General features: G+C 37.5%; 2 protein-coding genes across 4 annotated transcripts in view; one reads left to right on the top strand and one right to left on the bottom strand.

The window, feature by feature from the left end:
* The window catches only part of MTREX (Mtr4 exosome RNA helicase), an 85,776-nt gene extending 68,146 nt beyond the window's left edge, over window positions 1–17,630 (top strand). Inside the window, exons 23-27 of the mRNA XM_027863423.1 lie at window positions 710–815; window positions 1,486–1,542; window positions 2,450–2,612; window positions 16,733–16,837; window positions 17,360–17,630. Coding sequence (XP_027719224.1) covers window positions 710–815; window positions 1,486–1,542; window positions 2,450–2,612; window positions 16,733–16,837; window positions 17,360–17,412 — 484 coding nt within the window. The 3' untranslated portion in view covers window positions 17,413–17,630. The remainder of the gene's footprint in view (window positions 1–709; window positions 816–1,485; window positions 1,543–2,449; window positions 2,613–16,732; window positions 16,838–17,359) is intronic.
* The window catches only part of PLPP1 (phospholipid phosphatase 1), a 112,439-nt gene continuing 103,993 nt past the window's right edge, over window positions 17,503–25,948 (bottom strand). For all 3 annotated transcript variants that reach the window (XM_027863424.1, XM_027863425.1, XM_027863426.1), the window contains 2 exons: window positions 18,647–18,823; window positions 17,503–17,968 (listed from right to left, as the gene is read on the bottom strand). In XM_027863424.1, coding sequence (XP_027719225.1) covers window positions 17,837–17,968; window positions 18,647–18,823 — 309 coding nt within the window. In that variant the 3' untranslated portion in view covers window positions 17,503–17,836. The remainder of the gene's footprint in view (window positions 17,969–18,646; window positions 18,824–25,948) is intronic.

Below are 25,948 nucleotides of genomic sequence, written 5' to 3'. Positions count from 1 at the left end.
TCCATTGCCAAGTCCGAGGTTTCTACCTTTGCAATATTTTTGGTCTATGTCCCCTTCTCACTTCTGACACTGCCCCCCCCCACCCCCCAGGCCTAGAATATTGCAGTAACCTGTTGGTTGGTGTCCCAGCTTCACGTTTTTCTCCACTCCAGTTCATCTTCCACTCAGATATCAAATTGACCTTCCTAAAGCACAAGTCTGAGCATGTTCTTGCCCTGTTACATGAAATATGGTAGCTCCCTACTAAAATCTTTCGTGACCTGGACCTGTCTATCAGTCTAGTCTTCTTATGCTTGCTTCCCTTCCATATACTCTATGATCCAGATACACTGACCTCTTTGCTGTTTCTTACACATTACACACCATCTCCTGACTTTGCCTTTTCACATATCACCCTTGCCCAGAATGCTTTCCTTCCTCTTTACCACCTCTTGCCTTCCTTGAGTTCCCTGGATGGACTTCTCATCTAGTGACCCTCTTATACTGAGGAAATGAAAAGGGCCTTCATGTCTTCGTGTATTTATTATGATGTGATTTTATATTTACAATGCAAATTTTTCATTTCCTGATAAATATTCTTCTTCATTCTCTAGTTTCTTTTGATCTTTGCCCATTCTTTCTTTTATCTGAATGGTTGAATAGTGCATTTTTTAGCAAAACTTTTTAAAAAATTATTTTACATTAAATATTCTCTTTCTTTTTTATGTAGTGCTGATGAGCTGCTTTTAACTGAAATGATGTTTAATGGACTTTTCAATGACTTGTCTGCAGAGCAAGCTACTGCATTGCTAAGCTGCTTTGTATTTCAGGAGAATGTGAGTTAATAAATAAATTAATATATCTTGTTAATCCAGGCAACAAACAGGTAATTGTATAAGACAAAGAACATGAAAAAGTTTAGCGTTAACAGTGTTGTTACTAGATAGTTTTAATTATGAAGAAATTAAATAATTGAAAGAATATTAAGAGAAATATTAAATGTGATTAGAACAGGAATGAATGTTTTTCTTAATATAGATTAAGAATGATTAAGTTGTAAGCTTGTATTCTTAATCAGTATAATTTTGCAGATAGATTCTCCTTTATTAAATAAAATTCTAAACCAGGATACTGAGAAAATAGTAGATTTAAAGCTGGAAGGGACCTTCTAGGTCATCCTAAGTTCAGATACTTCATTTTACCGATGAGTGAACTGAAGCTCAGAGGTTTAAGTGATTTGTCTAATGTAATATAGGTAATTATGACAGAACACAGATTTGAACTTAGGTCTTCTGTCTCTAAATCCAGGACTTTTTCTTCTGCACCACTGTTAAATATTAGTGCTAAAGTAATAAAACGTCAGATCTGACTAAATATTAGAACTTATTTTGATTTTTATTATTCAAGAAAATGTGGATTATTTGAGAGCTCATATGTTGAGTTAGAGGATTTTACATCCAGTTTTCTTTCTTTCTTTCTTTCTTTCTTTTTTTTTTTTTTTAATAGTCCACTGAATTGCCCAAATTGACAGAACAGTTAGCAGGACCACTTCGCCAGATGCAGGTAAGACTTTTTATTTTAAGCTGCTTTTTTTAGAGTGCCTTGGGCCAGAGGTGTCAAACATGCAACTCACAACAATTTTGGAGTTTGGCTGAAGCAGATTAAAATATAATTGGAAAATATTTAACAGAATAACTGAAAGTACCATAAAAGCTGTTTTAAAACTAAGTCATTTTGTGGCCCATAGGAATCCGTATGTACAGATTACTGGCCCCCCGTTTCTACTTCAGTTTAATACAACAGCTCCAATCCAGCTTTGGACTCTGCTCTTGGGAACAGAGGGAAGAACCATGACTCTTGTCTACCCGTGTATGAAAGTACCTCAGGCACATATGCTCAAGTCCCTTCTTTAGCCTTCAAGGCTGCCTACTCCTTTGGGGACTTGAATTTGGGCCTCTGCTTGAGCCTGGGAAACCCATGTCCTTCACTTAGGAACAGGTGTCTTTTGTTTTTCACAGACACAACATTTATTATTAGCTAGCAGACACTTGAGAGCCATTCTATTCTGGCACCCCCCATTACAGGTGAGGAACCTGAGGCCCAGAGAGTTAAGTGATTGACCAGAGGTCACCCAAGTAAGTTGCAGTGCAAGAATTTTGAACCCAGGTCTTATGACTGCAAATCCAACCCTCTTTATACTATATGTCCTTCTTCCCCACCCCCGCACCTCCCTGCCTTGAACTTAAAAAAAAAAATCATCTGACTTTTAGAGTTTTGTTGATTTCTTGATCTAGATTAAATGTGTGGAGACCTGACTTAATGACATTCTATCCAAACTTTAGACATAGTGCCCACAAGAAAAGAATAGGAAAACCCAAGATTTTAAATTGATAGCAAAAATTATAGAGGTTCAGAACTTAAGTATTTTAAATACCTTTTTGAAAGTGTTTTAAATACCTTTTCTTTCAAGGAATGTGCTAAAAGGATTGCAAAAGTTTCAGCAGAGGCTAAATTAGAAATTGATGAAGAGACTTACCTAAACACATTCAAGTCAAACTTAATGGATGTAGTCTATACCTGGGCAACTGGATGTACGTTTGCCCACATCTGCAAAATGACTGATGTCTTTGAAGGTATGTTAACTCTTTGTTCTTAAGGATTTAAATTTGACAAAATTAACAGACTTTGCTAAGTCTCTCTTAGCATGTAGTTACTCCTATGTGGAAGAGTGAATATTTATTCTTAGGCTGAAGAAAATTCTTCTTAATAGTAACATTTTTTAAATAATTGTATTACATTATGACATATTAGCATTTATTATGTCTGCCTAGTTTTCTAATGTAAAAATATATTATTTTAAGAAATTATTAATATTTTTATATCACAGTTATTTGCCTGTAATCTCTTCCCTTTTTAACAAAGAAAACTAGTTAAGGATAACTGATTAGTACAGTATCTATATTAGCCACACAATATGTGTCAGCATCTATAGTCAAATTACCCATGGATTCAGTATTGGTTGCATTTAGTTGTAGTTCAATTGCCTTTTTGTTTTATTATTTATTATTACAGCCATTATGTATTTTGTTCTCTTTGTTCTACTTGTTTTGCTTTGCATTAATTCAAACAAGACTTCCCCTAGTTCTCTGAATTCTAAATGTATATCATTTCTTTCAGGAGTACAGTAATATTCTTTCACATACTTAACACTGGTTTATTCAGCCATTCTCCAATTGATAGAAACTCTTTTTTTTTTTCCACTTTTTTGTTACCACACAAAGTGTTACCATGAATATTTTGGTGTATATGGGGAATGTTTAATCTGAAAACAAGAATTTTTGAAAGTAGAATTCTTAACTTTGTCTTTGTGTGACTAACTGAAATGTCTTGCTTTCCAGAAATGTTTTTTTTCATATTTGATTTCAAATTAAGAACCTATTCAAAGAATGTCTAATATTATGATAAATGACCTTATTGCATGTAAAATATTGATTAGAAAATAATGGGTATAGTTTGTTTCTTTTCTCAGTTAAAGAGAGAAAATGGCAGCTAGATCAGAATTATGGAAGGAAAGAAGGAAGACTTGCTTGTAATCCTTTAGATCACTGAAAAGTCAAATTCACATAACTGAGTCATAATGTGAGAATAGATACATTTTTTGGTAGTTCTTTAGGGAATCTTCAAGCCTTTTGTGAGGGTATAGTTGGTGTATACTAGCTGTCTAAAGGATTATATGCAGATCCCTAAATAGTTAACATTTTAAAGCTAGGGTTTTGGGTTTCTTTTTTAGAAATTTAATGAAAATATTAAGCATTGTTATTTTGTAAGGTAAGGAAATAGGAATTGTTCATTTTTGTAATTTTTTTAAAGTAAAATATGTAGAGAGGGATATTTATTTCATTTCTTGTCTTTCTAATTGGTTACTAAAAGATAATTCTAGCCAAAGGTTTTTTGTACTTGATTTAATAACATTTAGTTAAAGATCACAGAAGGTGAAGAGTACTATAAAAGGCTCTAGAGAAGCATATGCATGTGGGTGTATGGAGGTATAGACGTATCTATAGATGGTTTTTTAATATGCATTTATTTTTCAAATATTTACCCTATGTTCTCAGAGGCCAACCTAGCAGTACCACAGTTCTAGAAAGGCTTGTTTAAATATGGGTGAAGTGAAGTATTTTTGTCAATCAAAGAGCAGTCCTACTAAATTCAGAGAAGCTTTTCACCAGATTGACAAAAGTTTTTCAGTGATGCCAATTCTTTCAAGGCCATCCATTGCATTACAGTGGGCTTAACATTTCAGTTGAGGAAAGGGATAACCACACTGACAGAATTACACATTCTTAAAGTTCTGAAGCGTATTTATTTGAAGAACTACATATTAAACTCCTTAGTATCCCATAACAGGGTCCTAGTCATCTTTTAGAGAGACAATTCCCATGGATTTTTTATTTATCTACATGTTTTTGTTCTTTGGTAGAGGTAGAAAATGTCATAGTTTAGCAGATTCTTCCATTAGGAAAATAACTCAGTTACAGTGAAAAAACATTTATATTATATGTTTCACATAATGCTTCGTCAAGTTACTTTTTATGGCCTTTACATTAACAAACTGATGAATGGTCTGTTATTTTATTATGTAACTTTGATAGTATGAATTTTAACTCAAACTACTGAAATAAAACTAATCAGGAAGAAATCAAAAGACTGATGAACCAACAAGAAAAAATAATTGAGAAACTGAAAAAAGAGCTTAGATGAAGGAAAAAAATAAGGATAAATTTTAATAAAATAAAAATAAAACCAAAGATGATGGTTAAAGAAAAATAATGTGAATTAGAAACATAGGCTTTATAAATTTTTAAATGATTATACAATAATTTATTATCATAAACCTTGTATGGAGATATAAAATGATTATATTGAACTTGATACTACATATTAAATTTTATACTGTAAAGACTATTTTAAGGGAATTGCTTATCTTCACCTTAGTGAGCATTTTGAGAAAATGTGTGTCTTGTACACATGTATTTAGCATTGTTGCTGTTGTAAGCTTATCATTTGGTCTCTATTATTGTTAGATTACTTAAGTGTCATGATAGAGTAAAGAAAACAGGATTTGGAGTCAGGACCTTGGTTCAGATCATATTTCTGCCATCTTACTATGTGTATGAGCTTGTGAAATTGGGCCACAGTTTCCTCATATGGGAATGAGGGAGTTTGATTAGATCCTCTGAGAGGTCCCTTCTAGCTCTGAATATACGATTCGGAGATCCGATTCTTGCTTCAGAGAGCTAAACTTACTCCTTTTCATAGTATGTTCAAATAGGACAAGCAGGACTTTGGACCATGGACCTGTGTTTTCATGTGCTTTGTGAGGTATTTGCTTTAATAGTAAAATTCAGAAAATGAATTATCTTTACCACACTGGTACTTTATTATTGTACTGCATTTCATAACTCCATTGTGGGAATCACTTTATGCTCCACTTGCTATTCAGTGTGAAGAATCAGTATGGCATAGTGGCAGGCCTGTCTGAGAGTCAGGAAGACGACCTAGGTTCAGGTCCTGCCTCTGACACATACAGATTATTTGACCCTGTGCAACTCCCTTAATCTCTCAGTGCTCCCACTGCCTCCCTAAGACAAAGTTGAAGGCCAGTGACCTATGTGGATCAGTAGGAGTAGAAGGGGTCAGCTACATTGCATATTAGATAGAGCACCAGGCCTGAAGTCTTCCTGAGTTCAAATCCAACCTCAGAAACTTACTAGCTGTGTGACCCTGGACAAGTCACTTAACCCTTTTTGTCTCAGTTTCCTCATCTGTACAATGAGCTGGCAAAGGAAATGGCAAACCTCTCCAGTATCTCTGCCAAGACAACCCCAATTGGGATCCCAAAGAGTCAGATGTAAATGAAACAACTCAGCAGCAAAATTGGTGGAAGATTTTTGTTTTGTTTTGTTTTTTTGCCAGAGGTTTTCTCTCTACACTGAGGAATTCACAAGTCTGCATCCCTGGCTCAGGGGAAAATATGGGTGCAAGAATGTGAGTTGTGCTGACATTGGGCATAATTATAGACTAATTACAGGTTGGCACTGTAGGGAAAGAATTATGCCCATTTCACTTATTAAGTGCTTGACACTAAGTGGGATTTCTAAGCTAGTACCTGGCACATAGGAAGCACTTAAATGTTTTTTTACCTGCAACAGCTTATTAATCTTTGGCCTCAAAGGAAAATTTCCTATTCTAATCTAATCTCAGACTCTGCCAGAGGATCTGAAATGCTTTTTAAACACTTTTTTATTGTCAACCAAACCAAGTTTAAAATTTGACCTGTGGATTCCTGCAATTTATTTAGAGGTCAGATAGCTTAAATAGAGGACACGAATTCTGGCAGTTTCTACATGAGTGTTATAGCTACATACATATGTATGAATCTTCACGTATAAGAGTTTGCTAGCACACAGCCCTTTTCTGTCTGTAAGTAAGGCTCTGTGCCAGGCTCCACAGGAACTAAGGATGGACAGATGCTCTTTGGTATCTTTGGCTCAGTGGCACTGGAGTCAGGAGAAGCCAAACCTGAGTTGTGTCTCTGACGCTTTCTGGTGCTGTGACCTGGGGGTCTTAGACTGAGTCCCACCAAGACCAAGCACCTTGCCTGTGCCAGTCCCACTGTAAACAGCTGACCCACGATGTAAAACCATCCCCTAAGTCCAAAGTTGTTTTGACTCTGCCGTGCTGATTCCACAGACAAATTATTTAACCTCCCTAAATCTCAGTTTCCTCATATAAATTGGGGATAAAAATTCCTGTATTACCTGCCTCACAGGGAGGCAGTGTTGCACAGTGGATAGGGCATGGGGCCTCAGCTTCTAGCTCATGCTGAGCAAGTCATTTAACTTCTCAGTGGTTTAGGCTACTTTCTAAAACTTTTAAATTGCAGAAATCTACTAATCTGCATTGGAAGGTGGTTTCCTCACCAGGGAGCCCCCAACTATGAAATCCTAGGTCTGAAATTTAATAAAAATTCCTCCTTTGTAAAATTATTATGATACTCAAATGAAGTCATGTATGTAAAGTGCTTTGCAAACTTTAAAGCACTGTATAAATGTCCTTTGTTGTTGTGGAGCTTATTTCTAGGAGGGGAGATGATACATATATGCAAATAATTTCTTAAGGGAATAATGTCAAAGTGCTTGCGTCATACGTCATGTTTTTAGAACTCCTTTCTTGAACCTTCTCTCAGTCACTGCCCTCTCAGTGTTAAGTACTTTGTTAGTACTTTCCACTGAACATGGTTAAAGACCATTTACTTTCTAACGGTGTAAAACACAATTTATCTTTGGGCCTCAGTAAGGACTTCCTTTTACTTTCTTGTGTGGACATCATAGAGATAAATGACAGAACTAAAGTTCCTAGATCTCCAGTAGAAAGACTGTTGTTGTTGTTGTTCTTGCTGATGTTGATGATGATGACATCCTGTCCCTGCCCGGTCTCAGAGTTCACCTCTACTTAGAAGATGCTCTGATTCTGTGAATTTACCTGCCCAGACACATGAACAGAACACTCAAGGAGTCTGTAAACTTGACTTTGTGGATTTTGTTTGAAATTTTGTACTAAATAGAAATTTTATGTAGTGTGTGTGTCATGAAACATGAACTCTGTGCTATTTAAAACTAAAGACAGTTTGGGATGATGCCCAAGTACAAGACTCCACCTGTGGGTTGACCTTTTCAGTAGCATACCAGCATTCCTGAAAATTATTCTGCCTTCTTTTCTCAGCTCCTTAGGATTATTTCAACTTAAATTTAACAGCCATCATTTGAGCAATTTAAATTGTGTAAGTTTATTTTCTGTTTGTAGAGGCAGATTTCAGGCTACAATTATATAAACTAAGTTTATGTAATCTGCCCTATTTCTTGATGTTACCTGTCTTTGTGCCATTCTTTTAGATATTTCCTCTCCTTAAACTCATAGTAATTAAGCATTCAGTTTTCTAAGTGAGCAGAAGACCGAAAGTCTGTATGTGTTTGTTGTTTAGTTTTCCCTCTTTTTTTCTTGTTTTTTCCTCACAATCAAGACATCTTTGAAAGTAACATTGAATTTATTGTATACTTTTAGGAATGAGTTGTACGTAATAGTGATTCACAGTTTCATGTACTATCTGCCTCAGTTTCTTTATCTATACAATTGGGATAATAATAGCACCCATCTCCCAGGAATTAATTGAAATAACATAAAAGCACTTTGCAAATCTTAAAATGCTATATAAATGCTAGATTATAATCCTTATTATTTCTATATGGAAGTGGGTTTTTTTCCTCCCAGTGCTGGATAAGTTCAGTATTAAATGGAACTTTTTTTAAAGAAGCATTTTTTTCCTAATTGGACATTTTCCCTATTACAACACCAGCTGAAAAGGCGTGTCCTGTATATTTGCTATCCTTGGTTCTTTTCTCCACTCTTAGAATTATAATGTTTTTATAGGCTCAGTATGGAACCATTCTTGATGGGGGGAGGGGGATCTTTAATAGCAGCATATAATGAAGCCCTAACATATAATACACTGTGTCCCTAATTTTTATAGAAGTAATATTTCAACATGGGAAATTTTTAATTTTTGGGTTTTCACAAACATTACTATTCCCTTATTTAAATATTTTTTTAAAAAAAAACAAGTCTTTAAAAAAAATAGTAGCCTCAGCAGTCTCTGTACTTTAAATCCTCAAAATATTTTGCAAGCCTAAGCCTGTGAGAGTTAACACTGTCTTGTGCTAATGAAGGCCATGTGTTTTAGAAATGCTTTCAGAGAGAACTACATATTAAACATACGCCTCAGTTTTGGTTGAGGGAATTTAAAATTTTATAGTTGGGGTGGTTCAATGGCTTTAATTTCATGAAACTAAACTTAAATAGAATTATTTGTTAGACTGCTGGTGGAGACCAAGGTCTGCTTTGGGGTCATAATTGGGGTCTGTTTGGTCTCTGTTGTGTGCTGAGCAAAAGCTGTTGCTTTTCTCTTTTGCTAAAACAAGAATCATTAATAACCCCCTTTGAGACACAGAGACAGTGCTATCTGGGTCATCCATTGCAAAGACATCTTAGCTTCTTTCCATGTGCTTCTGTCTTCTGGGGTTTAAAAGGCCTAGGGGCCATTTATTTCTTTGGCAGCTCCTTGTGGGTATGGGTACCCTGGTTCACAGGCCTCAGTGACCAGAATTGTTATAATTTCTATTATATTAAGGTTTAGATGACAGCATTAATCCTAAATGCCTCCGACCCACATCCCTAACAGAAATAATTCCATGTTCAGTTGGATCTCCAAATATATTGACTTTTTACATTTGAGAGCATGATGTTGTTTTGGTTTTGTTCTAACTATACAAAATTTGAACCTAATCCTAAAAAAACCCATGACACTGGACATCCATTTTGTGGATCTTTTGAGAATGGCTTTTGTTTTTATGAGCCCTGTGCTCCAAAATAAAGTCATTCTTATTAGCATATGATACTTTTTCTGGATCTAAATTCGAGCACACATTGAAGTGTTTGCTTGGGAAATAGTGAAACTGGAGGTTAATGCTTAATATTATAAAATTCCACGCTGCCATTCAGTTTTTAAGCTTCCCTTCTTACCTTAATTCCTAGAGAGAACTTACCCTTTATGGGATGGTTTCTTTTGAAAGATACAGAGGACTAAGAAGCAACAAAATAACCAAAAAAATGGTGTGTGAGGAAGATTTTTACCTGTGAATTGTATTCTCTTCCTTAATTAGGAATGTGATCTCAGGATTTGGAACAGGAAGAACACTTTCACAGTAAATTAGCCTTTTGGGGTGGGTAATTTTAATTCTGGCCAGCCATTAATGTATTTAATGTCAGTGGGTGGTATCATATTCAAGGACTTAATATGACAAGTCTTCATCTATGAAAGAAGGACTTCAATATCTTGGAAGGGAATCCTTTGGATGTTATCAACCCCAGATGTTTGTAGGGAGGGACTAGGAATGAAAATCTTATTCAAACAAAAGTTTTCATTAAGCAAATTCTCTAATACCCCTCTTTCTTTTGACACCCCTCACTACCCACAGACCCCCCCCCACACACACACCATCCTCCTCTGTACATGGTTTAGTGTTTGTGCATGTACAGTATAATTTGATGACAAGAATCTATCTTCAATAACCACAACTAGTATGAGATTGTAGCCCACGTGTGAGCTCCCCGGGTGCCTCGTGGCTTCATTTTCCTAATTATTCTCCAGTAATCTGAGACTCTGCAATAAAGTTGGGCTTTCCAAAATTGAGTTCAGTGTTTGCCAGAATGCAGCGTTGCTGTGCTCTGAAGATTTGCTTAGTTCAGTTATTTTGGGCTAAATTTTATCTTAATAATTCATTCCATATGGTTTTAACTGTGATTTGTCTTACAGATACTGTTTTTTTTCTCTTAAGTTTTCTGTTGGTCAAAGTACTGAAATATTATGGGAGGTTAAACTTACATGTTTGGGAGATAGATAAGTGGCCTGCCTGGGGCTTAGATACAGGCCCTGGCCCAGTGACACTTGCTTGGAAATACAGGGTGGCTGTGAGAAATGGTTTGGGTCAGTTCTTGCTACAGTGGTTAAAATGACATTTGGTAATCATCCCATTGCCATGAAGAGAAAGATTTTGCATTACAAACCATTACATAATTCCTTTGGAATAGAAGCTTTTACATAATAGTAATTAAATTGTTGAAAGAAAATTAATTGAGCATTTTCAGTTTAGGAATGTAAATTAAACAACCTCATTCATTTTACTAATAGCCCAAAGAAGAAGTTGGAGCTTACTACCATTCCTAGATCTTCTTCCCTTTCCCATCTGTTTTTCCTCTGCTAAAGATAGACGATGTTCATGGAGTAAGTCTTAGCATATGTTGTGATTAAGGATTACCTTTCACATTCCATTGTCAGAAACCAGAATGAGTTTAAATCTTTCTGTAGGACTTTTGTTGTTGTTTAGTCGTTTTGGTTATGTCTGATTCTTTGTGACCCCATTTGGGATTTTCTTGGCAAACCTCATTTTATAGATGAGGAAACTGAGGCAAACAGGGGTAAGTGACTTCCCCAGGGTCATACAGCTAGTCCGTGTCTGAAGCCAGATTTGAACTCAGGAAGGTGAGTCTTGGTGACTCCAGACCCTGCATTCTGTGCACTCTGCCACCTCACTGTGGGACAGTGGAAGATAATAATGACCAGAGCTTGTGCAGGCTATTTACAGTCATTTGGCCTAGCTAAGTATTATGTTACAGGTTGCATGATGATAATTCATATAGTACCTTAAGGCTTACAAAACACTTTACAAATATCATTTCATTTTATCCTCTAGACAACTCTTGGTACTACTACTGTCTCTATTTTACAGGTGAGGAAAGTGAAGCAAACAGATTAAGTGACTTGCCTATGGTCTTAATTGTCGGAGGCTGCGTTAGAACTCAGGTCTTTCTTCCTCTAGGTCCAACACTGTATCCATAGACTCTACCAATTTATCTGCCTAAAAACATTTTTACTCTACTTCAGAAAGTGTATTGCCCAAAAGAAGACCAAATGAATCAGGAGTTGAATGAAGTTATATTGGCCATTTGAAGTAATGATAGTATTGTTAATAATATTACATTAGGCCCTCTTTTGGCTTTTGTTTCCTCATCTCTGAAAGAAGGCTGGACTAGAGGAATAATGAGTTGCCTAACCGCAGTAAGAAGAGAGGAAGAATTTACATGCTAACTTTAAGGCCTCTCATTAGAAATAAGCCTTAGTTACAATGTACCTAGCTAGTCTCCAGCTACCATCTCTCTAAATATCAGCCAGTTTTCTTTTATGTTGCTTTAAAAAAAAATAGGTTCTTGTGCATCTCTGAGAAGAACAAAGCTGTTCTGTGTATGACTTCAAATACGTAACTGCAATAGTTGGCTTCTTAGCTGCATTGGAAGGTTAAATAAGAAAGATTATTTTTAAAGTGACAGGGAAGGGCAGGTTATTCTTCATCTAACTGGATTAACCCTTATTTGACAGTGAACTTAGAAGTCAGCTATTTGTGTCCAGGAATTATGCAGACATACTGCCATATGTTCCTGATACTGTTGCATTCACTGACTCCAAAATATTTACTTTTTTCTTTAATTTGATGTTAATTTCTTAAAACTTCTAGCTCTAACAATCAATTCCTTGCCAAAATAGAAGACTGGTGTCAAGCACATCAGATAGCTGAAAGGAAATCATGACTGCGAACAGCAGTCTTGTTCCCTTTGCTATCATTTGGTGTACATTTTTTAAAAAAATAATTGCTAACAGCTATCAGAATCGTGAAGGGTTCGAAATATATATGGTCTTAGTTTATCTATATATAAGGAAGGACAAAAACACAAGCCCATTCCACACTATGTGGAACATATAAGTAAATCTATGTTTTGTGTTGGTTTGGTTCCCCCCTCCCTTGGGAAATTTATTATAGACTGATATCATGTGCCCTGGGCCTTAGGGCATCCACCACAAGCACTACTTAGATAAGGTTGGAGTTGACCTCATGGCATCTGCCATGTGAATGGCATGTGAATTCACATGGCCATGTGAATATAAAGAGGATCATTTACAGAATTGTCACACTTGTACCAACCCATTCAGTAGATTGGGCCTAGAAGGTACTTCTACAGCATCCTTTCCTAAACATTGGTTTAGGAAATCTATGTCACCTATTTTGTCACTATTGGAAAACAGATAAATGGTCTCTTTCCCTTACCTATGTCAGCAAGATCTGTGTCTAGAGACAAAAATATTTCCAGGAGGGAAAAAATTGAAACTGGGGAGAATTTTTAAGGATGTATGCAATATTTTACATCTTAAATCTAAAATCACACTTTACAAATCTAAAATCACACTTTTAGCTAAGGAATATAAAAATGCATTCCTAACAATTTAGTTTGCTTATTAAGTTTTGTGATGTATTAAATTTGAAAATATTTATTCAAATAGTAAGTACAGACTTAGTAATTATATGTATTTTCATGTTTTAAATATTTGTTACAAAGGACTGCTTGAATTAAGGAACATGAGTTGCATCCTTTGATAAAACAAAGGGTTTTTTTGGGGGGGGGGGGGTCTCTCACTGTCTCACATCTGATTGCCCTCCACTGATTGGCAGGAGGAAGGGGAGACTTTTTAAAAGCCCACAGGTAGAAAAGTCACTATATTCTTCCTTCTGTTATTAAAAGTACTTGAGAGAAAAAAATACATCTCTGCTCATGAGTTTGAGAGTTGTACTGTCGTGCCCAGTGTGGAAAAATTATGACTTGTGGGGCAGCTAGGTGGCACAATGTCTAGAGCACCGGACCTGAAGTCAGGAGTACCTGAGTTCAAATCCGGCTTCAGACCAAACACTTGACACTTACTAGCTGTGTGACCTTGGGCAAGTCACTTAACCCCAGCTGCCTTAAAAAAAAAAATTATGACTTGTTACTATAAATATTTGGCATTTAAATACTTCTATTTTCAAAAGATAGATAGCAATATACCAAGTAATAAAAAAGATTTTATTTATAATGTACTAAGCAAAACATCTTTCAAAATGTTCTTGGAAATGGTTTCTTTTCTAAATTATGGGGTTCCCCTCCCCCTTCCAGTCTTCACATCTTTTATCTTTGCCTATCTATTTCTGTTCTTCTAGACTTCTTTTTTTACCTAGAACCCTAATAAGGTACCTACAAGGAAAAGTTAGGTTCCCACTCTATGAGACCTTAAGTCTACAAAATCCAGAATTTCTGGCTTCTACATGTTAAGACAAGACTACATCTCTGTGCCATTACTGACAGATAATTAAGACCTAGAACTACACTGCAGTCTTGGAACCTAGAAAACCTGGAACCTGGAGCCTAGAGAGGTGAAGTGACTTGCTTAAGGTAAACACTTTGTGAGTATCAGAGCTAGGACTTAGAACCCCATTCTTCTTGGTTCAGTAATCTTTTCACACTGGGGTTCGAAGGAGTTGTTTGCTCATAGATGATTTTTTTCCTGTAAAGTATCTCCAGTGAAAGAAGCAACAAGAATCGTTGTTGGTCAAATTCTTGATTGGGATAGTTGGCTTGTCCCAAAAGCTTTAATAGCTTAAAACTGCACCAAGACTTTTGGGACACCCTAAGAGATCATTGGGTTGACCTGACAGTACCAGAAAGTAGATTGTTCTCAGTGAAAGAAATTGTTTCAGGTGTACAAGTGAAAGCATTCAACTCATGGCACTAATAAAAAATATCTATAGCTAACCATTTTTAACTTTTTTTTCCTTGTAATTTTAAAAAATTTACTGTAAAATGTCAGTTTGACAGGGAATGTTAGCATGAAATTGTGTTTTTCTAGAATTTTACTTTTTTTTTTTTCCTGAGAAAGCCTTGTGCATTGCCAAAACTTATAGTCTTAGGATGACTGTCACAAAAGCAGAAAAAGTTGTGTCCTTGACAAGGCCTCTCAAGCTCTGAACAAGAATCCCTTCTGTAATGTACCTGTATTGTAGGTCACCTAGGCTTCCCAGTATATTGTGGAATTATTGTTAAATCAAGCCTAAATTTTTTTGGCTTGATTTGACAACTTTTTCCCATTATTCCTAAATTCTGACCTTTGAAATTAAGCAGAACAGGTCTGATCTTCGTTCTGTTTTCTCCCCTTCTTTTAATCTTCCCTTTACATATCCCCAGTTCCCAGCTGATCTTCATAGGTCATAGTATGCAGTTTTCTCACCAAGTTGGTTATCCTCCAGCTTATCTACATCATTCCTAAAATGGTGATAATCAGAACTGAGCAGTGTTTCAGTGGTGGCCTTACAAAACAGAATATAGCAAAAGCATCAACTTTTGTTCTGGGTACTTTGCCCCTCAATGCAGCCTAGCCTAGTATTCGGTTTTTGACTGCCATTTTTCTAGTCTCAAGGTATTTTGGAGTCTTGACTACAAAAGTAAGTTTTCCCTCTCAACTTATATTGGGAGGCAGCGTTGAATGTTGAATTTGGAGCCAGGACCTGCGTTTAGCTCTCACTTACCTGTATGATCTTGGGCAAGCTCAACCTCACTGGGCCTGAATTTCCTTATCTAAAAGATCCGAGGGTGTGGGACTAAGTAACCTGAGGTTCCTTCAAGCCCTAAACCTGTGATTATATGAGCATCAGCAGATTTGACAAGAAATGTCTTCATCCAAGTTTATTGATTGAAGATTGAAGCTAAGTGGCGCAGTGGATAGAGCACCGGCCCTGGATTCAGGAGGACCCACATTCAAATGTAGCCTCAGACACATAACACTTAACTAGCTGTGTGACCCTGGGCAAGTCACTTAATCCTATTGCCTAGCCAAAAAAAAAAAAAAAAAAAGCTCGAAGATCAGTGGAGGGCCAAGTACAGGTTCTTAGGTGATTCTACTTTAGGGACTTCTTGGACATAATGTGTCAGCATCTAACTCAGTGGGGCTCTAAGTATATAATATATAATATTATATAATATATAAGGATTGTGGATGTATTGTAATGTTGGGTCCTGGACCCTTTACTATCTAAACTAAAAATTAGACAGATATGTGGCAATCTTAAGAGAAAAACTTTGTAGAAATGGGTAATCAAGCATACTATGAGACAGTATACAGCCTGGACAGGGGCAGCTAGGTGGTACAACATACAGACTGCTGGGCCTGAAGTCAGGAAGACCCGAGTTTAAATCTAGCCTCAGACCCTGGGCAAGGGTCTGAGCAAGTCACTTAACCCTGTTGGCCTCAGTTTCCTCAGTTGTAAAATGACCTGGAGAAGGAATTAGACACTGCAGTGTCTTTGTCAAGAAAACCCCAAATGGGTCATGACACGACTGAACAACATAAAGTGGATAAAATGATTTTATATTTATATATATATATATATATATATATATATATATATATATATATATATGAATAAAAGTCTTTTAGTATTTTTTATCTGTGCTTTCCTTATAGATTCGCTAATTTTTTGTTCATTAATTCATGAGTGCTCATGAATAATTTCTTTATGTTAATGAAATTGCTATTTAAAAGAGAATGGAAGTAATGGATATTCCTCAAGTGATCTGCATTTTGAGAACTCTGTGGGCCTTCAGTTATCTGAGACTTGAGAGTTGGCACTCCTCTGGCACAAGATCCTCAGTGTCCCCAGAACTTCGGTGGGGGTATGGGGGAGAAGATAGTACTTGGCCTTGACATACTAGTTCTTGCCCTGTGTAAGTGGGGGATTGTAGAACTGGCAGAGACCTTGAGAATTCTCTGGCTCTGGCATGCTACAATGGAAAAGAGCCATTTGGATTGAGTCAGAAGATCAGTCTTTTAATTCCCAGTTTTCCCCATATAGGTGTGTGACTGTTACTTCTCTTGACCTGTTTCATTTGTAAAACAAGGGATTTGAACTAAGGCTCCTTCTAGCTTCAGATTTATTGATCCTGTGAGACACCAAGAGCTAAAGCTGTCCAAGGTCCCACACCTAGCAAATAACAGAGCCAAGTTTCGAGCCAAGGCCCAAATATGTCCCAGGGTAAACTTTTAGCAAGCTTGTAACTCTTCTAGGGGAAAAATGCTCTATAAATTCAAATCCATTGCTGGCTTCAAAACTCCCAGGGCAATGGGGATGTAGAATTCAACACAAACATTCTCATGCCTTACCCCAGGACAGAAATTTTCCCAGGTCTAAGTAGTTAAGTAATTGTTCTTCCTTTCGACTAGGCAGCATAATTCGTTGTATGAGGCGTCTGGAAGAATTGCTTCGGCAGATGTGTCAAGCTGCAAAAGCTATTGGAAACACTGAGCTGGAGAATAAATTTGCAGAAGGTTTGTAACTTATCCATAACCAATGGATTTTTTTCCTAATAATTCTAAAGTCAGACTTTGGGCTCCTTGTCTTTTAAAAGTGTTAATGTAGTATCTTATGTGTTGGATTTCTAGGGGTCTTTTTTGCTTTGAAATATGCATTCTTGTACTTTTTATCTGGATAAGTGGATTAAGTGGGCCAGGTCTGGGAAGGAGTTTGCTGGCTGAAGGCCAAGTGTTTAGTGTCAGTGTTTAGAGACATGAAATCAGAATTAGCATTGATGCTTTTTTTTGATTCCACTAGTTCCACATTTGCTCTGTTAGTAGCATATTCTCTACCTCTTGGTGCTAAATTCATTGAAGATGAACATCACTGTCAATATCACCAGTGCCAGCCGAAGTGTTCCAAGCCTAGAGGTTGAATAATTAGGACCAAGTTTTAGGCTAAGTTTCTCACCAGTTTTAAGTATTCAATTCTGCCATTGTGTATACACACAATGCTCTTGCTAACTTAGTATTCATGTCTGTTTTCCTTTATTATAGGAATCAGCAAAATCAAGAGAGATATTGTGTTTGCTGCAAGCCTTTACCTGTAGAATCAACCAGTTACTAATGGCAGCCATCATATCCCCATTCAACATTGCAGAGACAGCTCTTTGAATTTTCTATAAACAAATGGACAACTCTTCATCATAAACATTTTAATTTGTATTGTATTTAAAACAAGCATCATACTAGCAAAGTATATGACATACACATTTGTACATAAAAGCATTATCACATTATTTTAATAAAAAAAATGTACAGGTGGGTAGTGTTTTAGTGAAAGGTCTGAAATCTTTTGAATGAATTTTAAAGCTATTATTGTGTTAAGTGTGACTATATACACAGGTAAAGTGGGCGTCTGAGAGGTATAGCAGCAGCAGTCCCTTAAAGGCTTTGTACACCAGGAGAAAATGATGATTATCTTTTTCTCCTGCTGTTATCATTTTCCTTTAGAAAGCAGGCAATTTTAGCTCCTTATGCTTGGTGATTGCTTCCATAATGATTTCCATTTGTTGACGTCTCATGCAAAGTTGTGTGTGAGTCCTCTTCTTTTCTTTGCTTAAATGGACAGTTTCTTTCCTCAAAGAAATCTGATACAAATACAACCTAAGAAGTAGATTAAAATGTTGTTTACTGAAATTTTCTCTGGAGTAAACTGGAGGGAGAGGGGAGAGATAACTAAGTTTAAGGGATCAGATTTCTGTTTTATTCTCTGTACTCTTACTTTGCACATCAAATTCTCTTGTAGTAATGAGCTCAGCTAAGTATGAAGGGGTATGTTTCCATTCCTGCAGCAGCAGCAGCATCAAGGCTCCCTATCATTCCTGTTTCTAAGCCCAAAGCAATGACATTCTGTAATGTCCAAATGTTTTATAGATAGAAATACACCCGTCAAATACAAAAACTCTTGGGTTTGGTCTGGTACATCCCAACCCCTAGTGATCTTGACTGGGGCGGGGGGTGGGGGGTTTGTGTTTTTTGTCTTTTCAAAAGTACAACAGCTTAAGAATTCTTCCTAGATGCTTCATGTTATATAATTATTTCCTCTACCAAACTCTAAGTTCCCTGAGAACAGGGACTGTGTATATCTTAATATCTTCTTTAGTGCATTACATATAGGTGCTTAAACGTTCACCTGGAAATTTTAAAAAGGGGGGGGAGCTTATGGTCACTGTTCTACCCTTGACTTTCCTTATCTTTAAGATGAGGCAGAGATTGATCGGAAGGTCCAATTCCTTCTTTTACTCTAGGAAGGCTGGTCTACACCTGAGTTTGTATACTTACAACGAGTATTGCAACCACAGCTCCCTGGATGAGTCCAGTCAGCACATCACTCCAGTGATGTTTATAATCAGAAACACGAGAAAGCCCCACGTAGATAGATAAAGCGATGAAAGCAAACTGAAGTGTGGGGCGCACAAGTCGTGCCCAATCTGCCTTCATTCTGGCTTGGAGATAAAGCTAAAGAGAACAGAAAACAGGGACATGATCATGGGGTGAAAGGTTTCCCTTGATGTGCCCATTTAAAACACTCCCCTATCAACTGCTTTTATTTTATGTCATAATTTAAGGGTTAAAAGGTTTATTATTTATTTATCATCAAGAATAAGTCAAGTGTGATACTGGAAATCAAATTGTTTTCAAGCCCCTAAAAAAGAGTGGAAAGATTCTGATAACTAAAGAATACTGGACAGTTAAACATCTATTGGCATTTGCTACACAACTAAGTAACCTTTATATGGGGATTAAAACAACTGCCTCTAACAAATCTGTAAGAAGGGGTTTAAGTTACAAGATCCACAGTGGGGTCCCAATCTGTACCTGTTGATTTGGATCTTATTTTATTTTTACTTTCTATCCTAGCCAATCTAGAGAAAACATTTAACAACTTCTCTGGGAATAGAGGTGAGAGCCATACATGAAGGTTTTCACTCTCTCCTTTAAGCCAGTCCTAGCCAGGAGCTGGAGGCCACCTCCTGCTGCTCCTGAACAGTGAACTCGCTGTCCCCCAGATGAATCCTTATTTAGCCTCCCCCTTCTCACTATTAACACTTCCTAACCACAGATTACCAAGGCAACAGAGCCTTGGACAAATTAGGATAGTTCTTGGACTGTCTTTGTCTATTTTAAAGTAATTTAGAACTTAAGAAAAAATTCATCTCCAACATAGTAAGATTAATATTTTACTTAGTGTGTTCTGCCTATTTCATTACACAGTCTAGTGAGGAGGCAGTGTGGTACAGTGGGAAGAGCCTTGGTTTGGGGCTTGGCCTTTTTAGTCATTCTCTAAGACAGTGCTCCCAAATTCCATACATTAGTTGATTCAATTACTCCTGCTTTGTGGACACAGGATCAGCCTGGTCTTTACCACCACAAGTCCTACTTACTACAGGTTTCTAAAATGCATTACCTTCTCATAACTAATTCAGTCAATTGTTTCCTGTTGATAAGTCCAAGGAACTCAAAAGTATTATGTGAGCCTCGAGCCCCTGCTGCCCCCTGGCAACAACTCCCTCTCTCTGGTTTGTTAATCATATATAATGAGCTCACTCTGGATCTCCTAATTCCTCTTTTTGATACATTGGTGTTGTGTCTTTGAGACTTTGAAGTTCTTATACAGCCTGAGTTATCAACACTACCAGTAAATCTAGTTAAGCCAGCCTAGTTAAAGGAAGACTGTAAGCTAAGCACTAGGAAGACAAATACAGAAACATGAATGACACCTCAAGGAATGCATACTACAAAAACAGAAGAATGTCACTAAGCATGGTCATTTTATTTTTTCCTCCAAAAAAATGATTTTGTTGCTCAGATTACATTAGATGACCTCTAAAACATCCCTTCCAATTTTAAGGTTCAGTGGCTCTTATTTCTAAAACATTTTTTTCAGATTCTTAAAGACAAGTGAGAGGGTAAGCTCCAGCAGAATTGTTCCACTGAGCACAGGTAAACTTTTTCCAATTAAGACTCTTGAAGGTTTGGACAATGAGGGGAAATAGAAAGGGAAGTAAAGAATAGCAGTGGGAAGGAACCCAATATGAGATGGTGGCAAAAAGGCTTCTGGACACAAGGCAATTCACAAAGGTCAGAAAGTTGGCAGTAGTACTTAAGGAAGAAGGTGTGGTAAAGTAACTGGGATCGTATCCAAGGATCACATTGAGGAGAACAGCCCCACTAGCAAAATGAGAGAGGCCATCACACTTCCACAGAATGCTGGAAAAAGCAGGGGTTATCAAGAAAAAGATATCCACAGTCTATCACCCAACCAAAAACTGCCCATCAAAAAGGTTTGCAGGATCACAAACTTAGAAAGAGACTCCCAAGTCATTAACACTAACCCTCTTGGGGCAGCTAGGTGGTGCAGTGGATAGAGCTCTGGCCTTGAAGTCAGGAGAACCTGAGTTCAAATCCAGTCTCAGACACAACACATGACACTAGCTGTGTGACTCTGGACAAGTCACTTAACCCAATTGCCTAGCAAAAAACTAAAATAAATAAAATTAAAAAACAAAACTAACCCTCTCATTTTACAGATGAGAAAATAGATCTAAATAGTAAGCAGGATTTGTTCCAAGGTCATCCAGATGCTACAAAGTCCCTTTTCCCTGTAAGTAGGCTTTACTACTTAGGGAAAACTAAGCATTAAATAAATGATACCACTATCCAAGGTCAAGCTGGTTTTCAGGTTTCTTTCCTTCAATGTCTTTATCATGGTACTGGTGGCTTCAGCCTTCACACATTCACTGAGAGTTAATGTGCTCTGTTGAAATTCAGAGTCTGCTGAAACAACTGTTTTTCAGATAACTATGAGGGGTCTCAAAAAGGTTTGCTTCAAGTCAGGAAAAAATCAACTTAGTGGGCCAGAAAGGGAAGAAGGCCAAGCATGAGGAAATCTTTCCTTGCCATGATGTATTCCATTGGATTTATCTTTCCCTAAAGGCACGAACAGCTCACCCTTAAGATTCCTGTTCTGATCCCTGCCATGAATATAGTGTGCTTCCAGGACGCTAGGTTTCCCTTTTCCAGAATTCAATGCTTCTGCTGTTCTGCAATTCATTTTCTCCTAAACTGATTCAGTCTCCTGGCTTTAACTTATCTTCACCCCTAAGTGAAGATAAGCACCTCAAGTTCTAGACTTCCTTGTTTATTGATGGTTATCTGCTTTTTTCCCAAATCTCCTAGATTTGACACCCTGAAGTCATCTATGACTCCTCTCTCCTTCACCAGTCATCAAATCCTGTTTTTTCCTTCAGAATATTACTTGCATCTATCATTTCCCTCCTTTAAGTCCTCCTGTGATCATCCAAACAGAGATCTTTTCTACCTTTTCAGCTGGCCATTGGGGAGAAATGCTAATATGTAAAGAATTATGTTTTACAAGATGAATAGAAGATAAATTAGAGATGATTCTCAAGTAAAGGCATTATTAGTATTGAGGTTTTCTTGCAAAATATGGAATTTAAGCTGCTGCTTGAAGGAAACCAGGAAAAGCTGGAGATAGAGATGGGAAAGGAGAGTATTACAACAACATAAAGGAAAGACATCCAGTGAAAATGCTGAGTGGGGAGATGGAGTCACTTCTGCAAGGGACACTTAAGGGGATCAGTATCACTGGACTGGGGGGAAGAATGGAAAGGGAAGAAGTGTCCAAGTCAGGAAGAGCTTTAAAAACAAAACAGAATTTTATACTGATCCTGGAGGCGACACGAGGAAGAAAGCATCCAATCAAAACTTCATGAAAACAAGAAATGAGGTAGAAAAGCATTTAGTCCAGGGCCAATAAGGAAAAGAATCCACCTAGAGTAGAAGGAGTGGTTGGTGGTTATTAATAGATGGAATGTAAGTTGAGGTCAAAATGCTGCCAAGCCAAGGATCTTCCATTTTCTCCAGTGGGCAGCAGATTTGACATTTTCGTGTAGGGGAATGGCATAATAAACTATTCCCATTTCTTTAATGATTGAGGTGGAATGATGAAAGGGTTTAGAGTTCTAAAACTCAGTCTGCAAGATGGTTTGGAGTAAGGAAAGCTAATTATTAGGATTATTATAGAGATCCAGATACTGAACCAGGGTAGCAACAATGGGAATGGAAAGAATTTAACTGAGATAAAAAGAAGAATCATCAGAATATGGATAACTGAAGGTTCCTAGAAACACAATTTTAGAGGTGGAAGGGATCTCAGGGGTCATCTAGTACAATCTATACTATAATCCCTCTCCAAGCATCATATTAAGGCCTTCAGGAATGGAGAAATCACAGCCACATAAGGCAACTCATTGTAGGTTTGGACAGCTCTTAATTATGGAGCTTTTCCTCACAACAAACTCAGCAATCCACTATGCTCAGTGCTGCTCTTTGAGTCAAGAGCAAATCTCACTTCAAATGACAACCCCTCAAAATACTGAAGCTGCAGACTGAAAATTTCCAAGGTCTAGGATTGTCGCCACCTGGGTCCCCAGGCACCAATTTGCCAATGCTCTTCCTAAATTGTTCTCCCATAATGAAAACTGGCTACATGTAAGCAAGGAGAACCTGGACCTTTGTCCTGGTTTTCCCTGAATGGATTCTTGCATTGTGACAAGAGAGTTGAATATTTCAAAAGGAAAAACAACTAAGCCAGTGGACACCCCTCAGTGGCAGAGCAGACAGTTCTAAGGAACTATGGTTTATCAGGCTGGCTTTCCTTGTGTATGTTTGGATCTCTGAGAAAGCTTTGTGAAGTAGTCTATTCAGTAAACAACTTAGGGGTCTTTGACACAGAATATTGGGAGGGGGAGAAATCAGTCACGGACAAATCTATGTCACAAGGTCAGAAACAACTGCTTCTTTTTTAAAGACTTTATGAAGCCAGAACCAGATTTGCCCTATAACACACAAGACAAGTGGTCAGCCTTTGTTTGAAGACCCTGAATGAGGGCAAGCCACCTGCCTTCCTAAGGCAGCCAGACACCTCCAAAAATGAGAAAGTTTATGCTACCAGGCCTAAATGTGTTTCTGCAATACCTAACCATTGTTCCCAAGTCTGTGTCAAAGCAGAACAAATCTAACCCTTCTCTGCCTGTCACCTCTCTTCAAATACTAGAAAACAGCTATGATATGTACCCCCACCCCAATACCATCCCTCCAGCAAATTTTCTCCAAGTTATTTCATAACTGAGTGCATGTGGCAGATACAGGAGAGAAAAGAGTGTTTTACAAAAACAAACATCTTTCACTCCCTCTGCCCTCTCCCCCCCCCAGATCTTATGCAAGCTCCATCATCAAATAGGTAGAATAATATCTGTGCTACTCCATTGTGCAGCATCATTACTCTGCCTCTCCTAAGGTTCTTTCTACTTCAAGCATTTATGAAGTGCCTACTCTGCACCAGGCACTGTGCTAATCAATGGGGACACAAAGAAAAGGGAAAAGAATCCTTGCCCTCAAGGGGTAAAGGAGAACATCCAGGCCTGGGGGACAGCCAGAAAAAATGCAACAATCAGGAAATGAAATGTCTTGTGTGACAAACATCCAGAAGGCCAGCCTAGCTGGGTCACAAATTGTGTGGAGTCAAGAAAGGCATAAGAATATTGGAAAGTTGAGGAGGTAGAATGAGGAACACTTTCTCACATAAAAAAGGTGCTCAAGGAAAAGCTTTTACAATGGGGGGAAGGGGGTAGGCATGGCAGGCAATGCTTGAATCTTACTCTCAACAGAATTGGTTCAAAGAGGAAAGAAAATACACATTCAGTTGTGCATTAGAAACGTAACTTGTAGTAAGAGAAGGCAGTAGCTAAAAACAAAACAGACTCTAGCAGGGATGGTAGAGGGAGAGGGGGAGGGAGGGAAGGAGAGAGGGAAAGGAAGAGAATAACAGGATGGAAGAAAATACACAGTAATCATAACTGAATGAAGGGGATGAGTTCACCCCAGAAATGGAAGCAGATAGCCTAATGGATCAGAAACCAGAATTCAACAATATATTGTTTACAAGAGACACATTTGAAACAGAAAGACAAACAATTTTTTAAAAAGGGCTGGAGCAGAATCTAATGTGCTTCAGCTGAAATTAAAAAAGCAAGGGTAGCAATCTTGATCTCAGACAAAGTAAAAGCAAAAATAGACCTAATTAAAAGAGATAATCAGGGAAACTACCTTTTGCTACAAGATACTATAGACAATGAAGTAATATCAAAAAATTTTACAGCAAGTTTCCCTGATAAAGGCCTCATTTCTCAAATATATACTGAGTATAGAACTGAATCAAATTCATAAAAATAAGAGCCATTCCCCAAATGATAAATGGTCAAAGGATATAAACAGGTAATTTTCAGAAGAAGAAAGTCATCTCTAGTCATGACAAAATGCCCTAAATTACTTTTGATTAGAGAAAAGCAAATTCAAATAACTGAGATATCACCTCACACCTATCAGAAATGACAAATGCTGGAGGGGATGAGTGAAATAGATATATTAACAAACTGATGGTGGAGCAGTGAACTGGTCCAATCATTCTGTAGAGCAATTTGGAACTAGGCCCAAAGGGCTGTGCATACCCTTTGACCCAGCCATACCACTGCTAGGTCTATGTCCCAAAGAGAGCAAAGAAAAAAGATCTATATGTACAAAAATATGTACAACAGCTTTTTTTGTAATGCCAAGGAACTGGAAATTGAAGTGATGCTCATCAGCTGGGAAATGGCCAAACAAGTTGTGGCATAATTGTAATAGAGTACTACTGTGCTGTGGGAAATGACAAAGGAGATAGTTTCAGAAAAACACAGCAAGACCTATATGAACTGGTACAAAGCAAAGTGAGAAGGACTGAGAGATCACTGTGCCCAGTAACAGCATGGTTGTAATGATGATCAACTGTGAAATACATGGCTACTCTGATCCAAGACGATTCCAAAGGACTCATGATGAAAAAAATGACATCTATCTCCAGAGACAACTGATGAACTCTGAGTGCAAACTGAAGTATAATTTCCTCACTCTGTTTTTCTTACTCTTTTTGAAATATAGCTAATATGGAAATGTGTTTTGCATGATTTCACACATATAATTGATATCACATTGCTTGCCTTCTCAGTGGTTATGGGAGGGGGTAAGAGAGAGAGAGAATTTGGCATATAATTTGGAATGTAAAAAGAAAAGAATGTTAAAAATAAATAATAAAATGAGAGGGGAGGAGATATGCCCCAAGGTGATGATTTTTCAGCTATAAAAACTCAGTCAATCACGATGGTCAAAAAAAGCTGCAATCAACATCAGAAGAGAGAGTACTCTGGGAATACATCACTGAAGTACCAGTACTACTATGATCCTTTTCATTCTAAGGTCCATTCTGTCAAAGATGGTCACAGTCTCAGGTACACTTTTGTATTTAGCCCCATCCAAGAGAAAAACTATTACGGCATGTGTGAAAGTACGGTGTGCAAAGGAACCGTGTCCCCTGTCTCCTGTCCTGTGAACAAATGCTGCTTTCCCTGAGGCTAATTCATCTATTTCAGAAGCCAGAAACAATATCCAGGGCATTTTCTTTAGGGTAAACAACTCCACCTTGCACCTTGGAATGGAAGCTCTAACTGAAGTCCTCTCTGATGC

Source organism: Vombatus ursinus, unplaced genomic scaffold, assembly GCF_900497805.2.
Source record: "Vombatus ursinus unplaced genomic scaffold, bare-nosed wombat genome assembly UNPS02014772.1, whole genome shotgun sequence".
Classification (NCBI taxonomy): domain Eukaryota; kingdom Metazoa; phylum Chordata; class Mammalia; order Diprotodontia; family Vombatidae; genus Vombatus; species Vombatus ursinus.
This window is presented reverse-complemented; position numbering and strand designations above follow the sequence as displayed.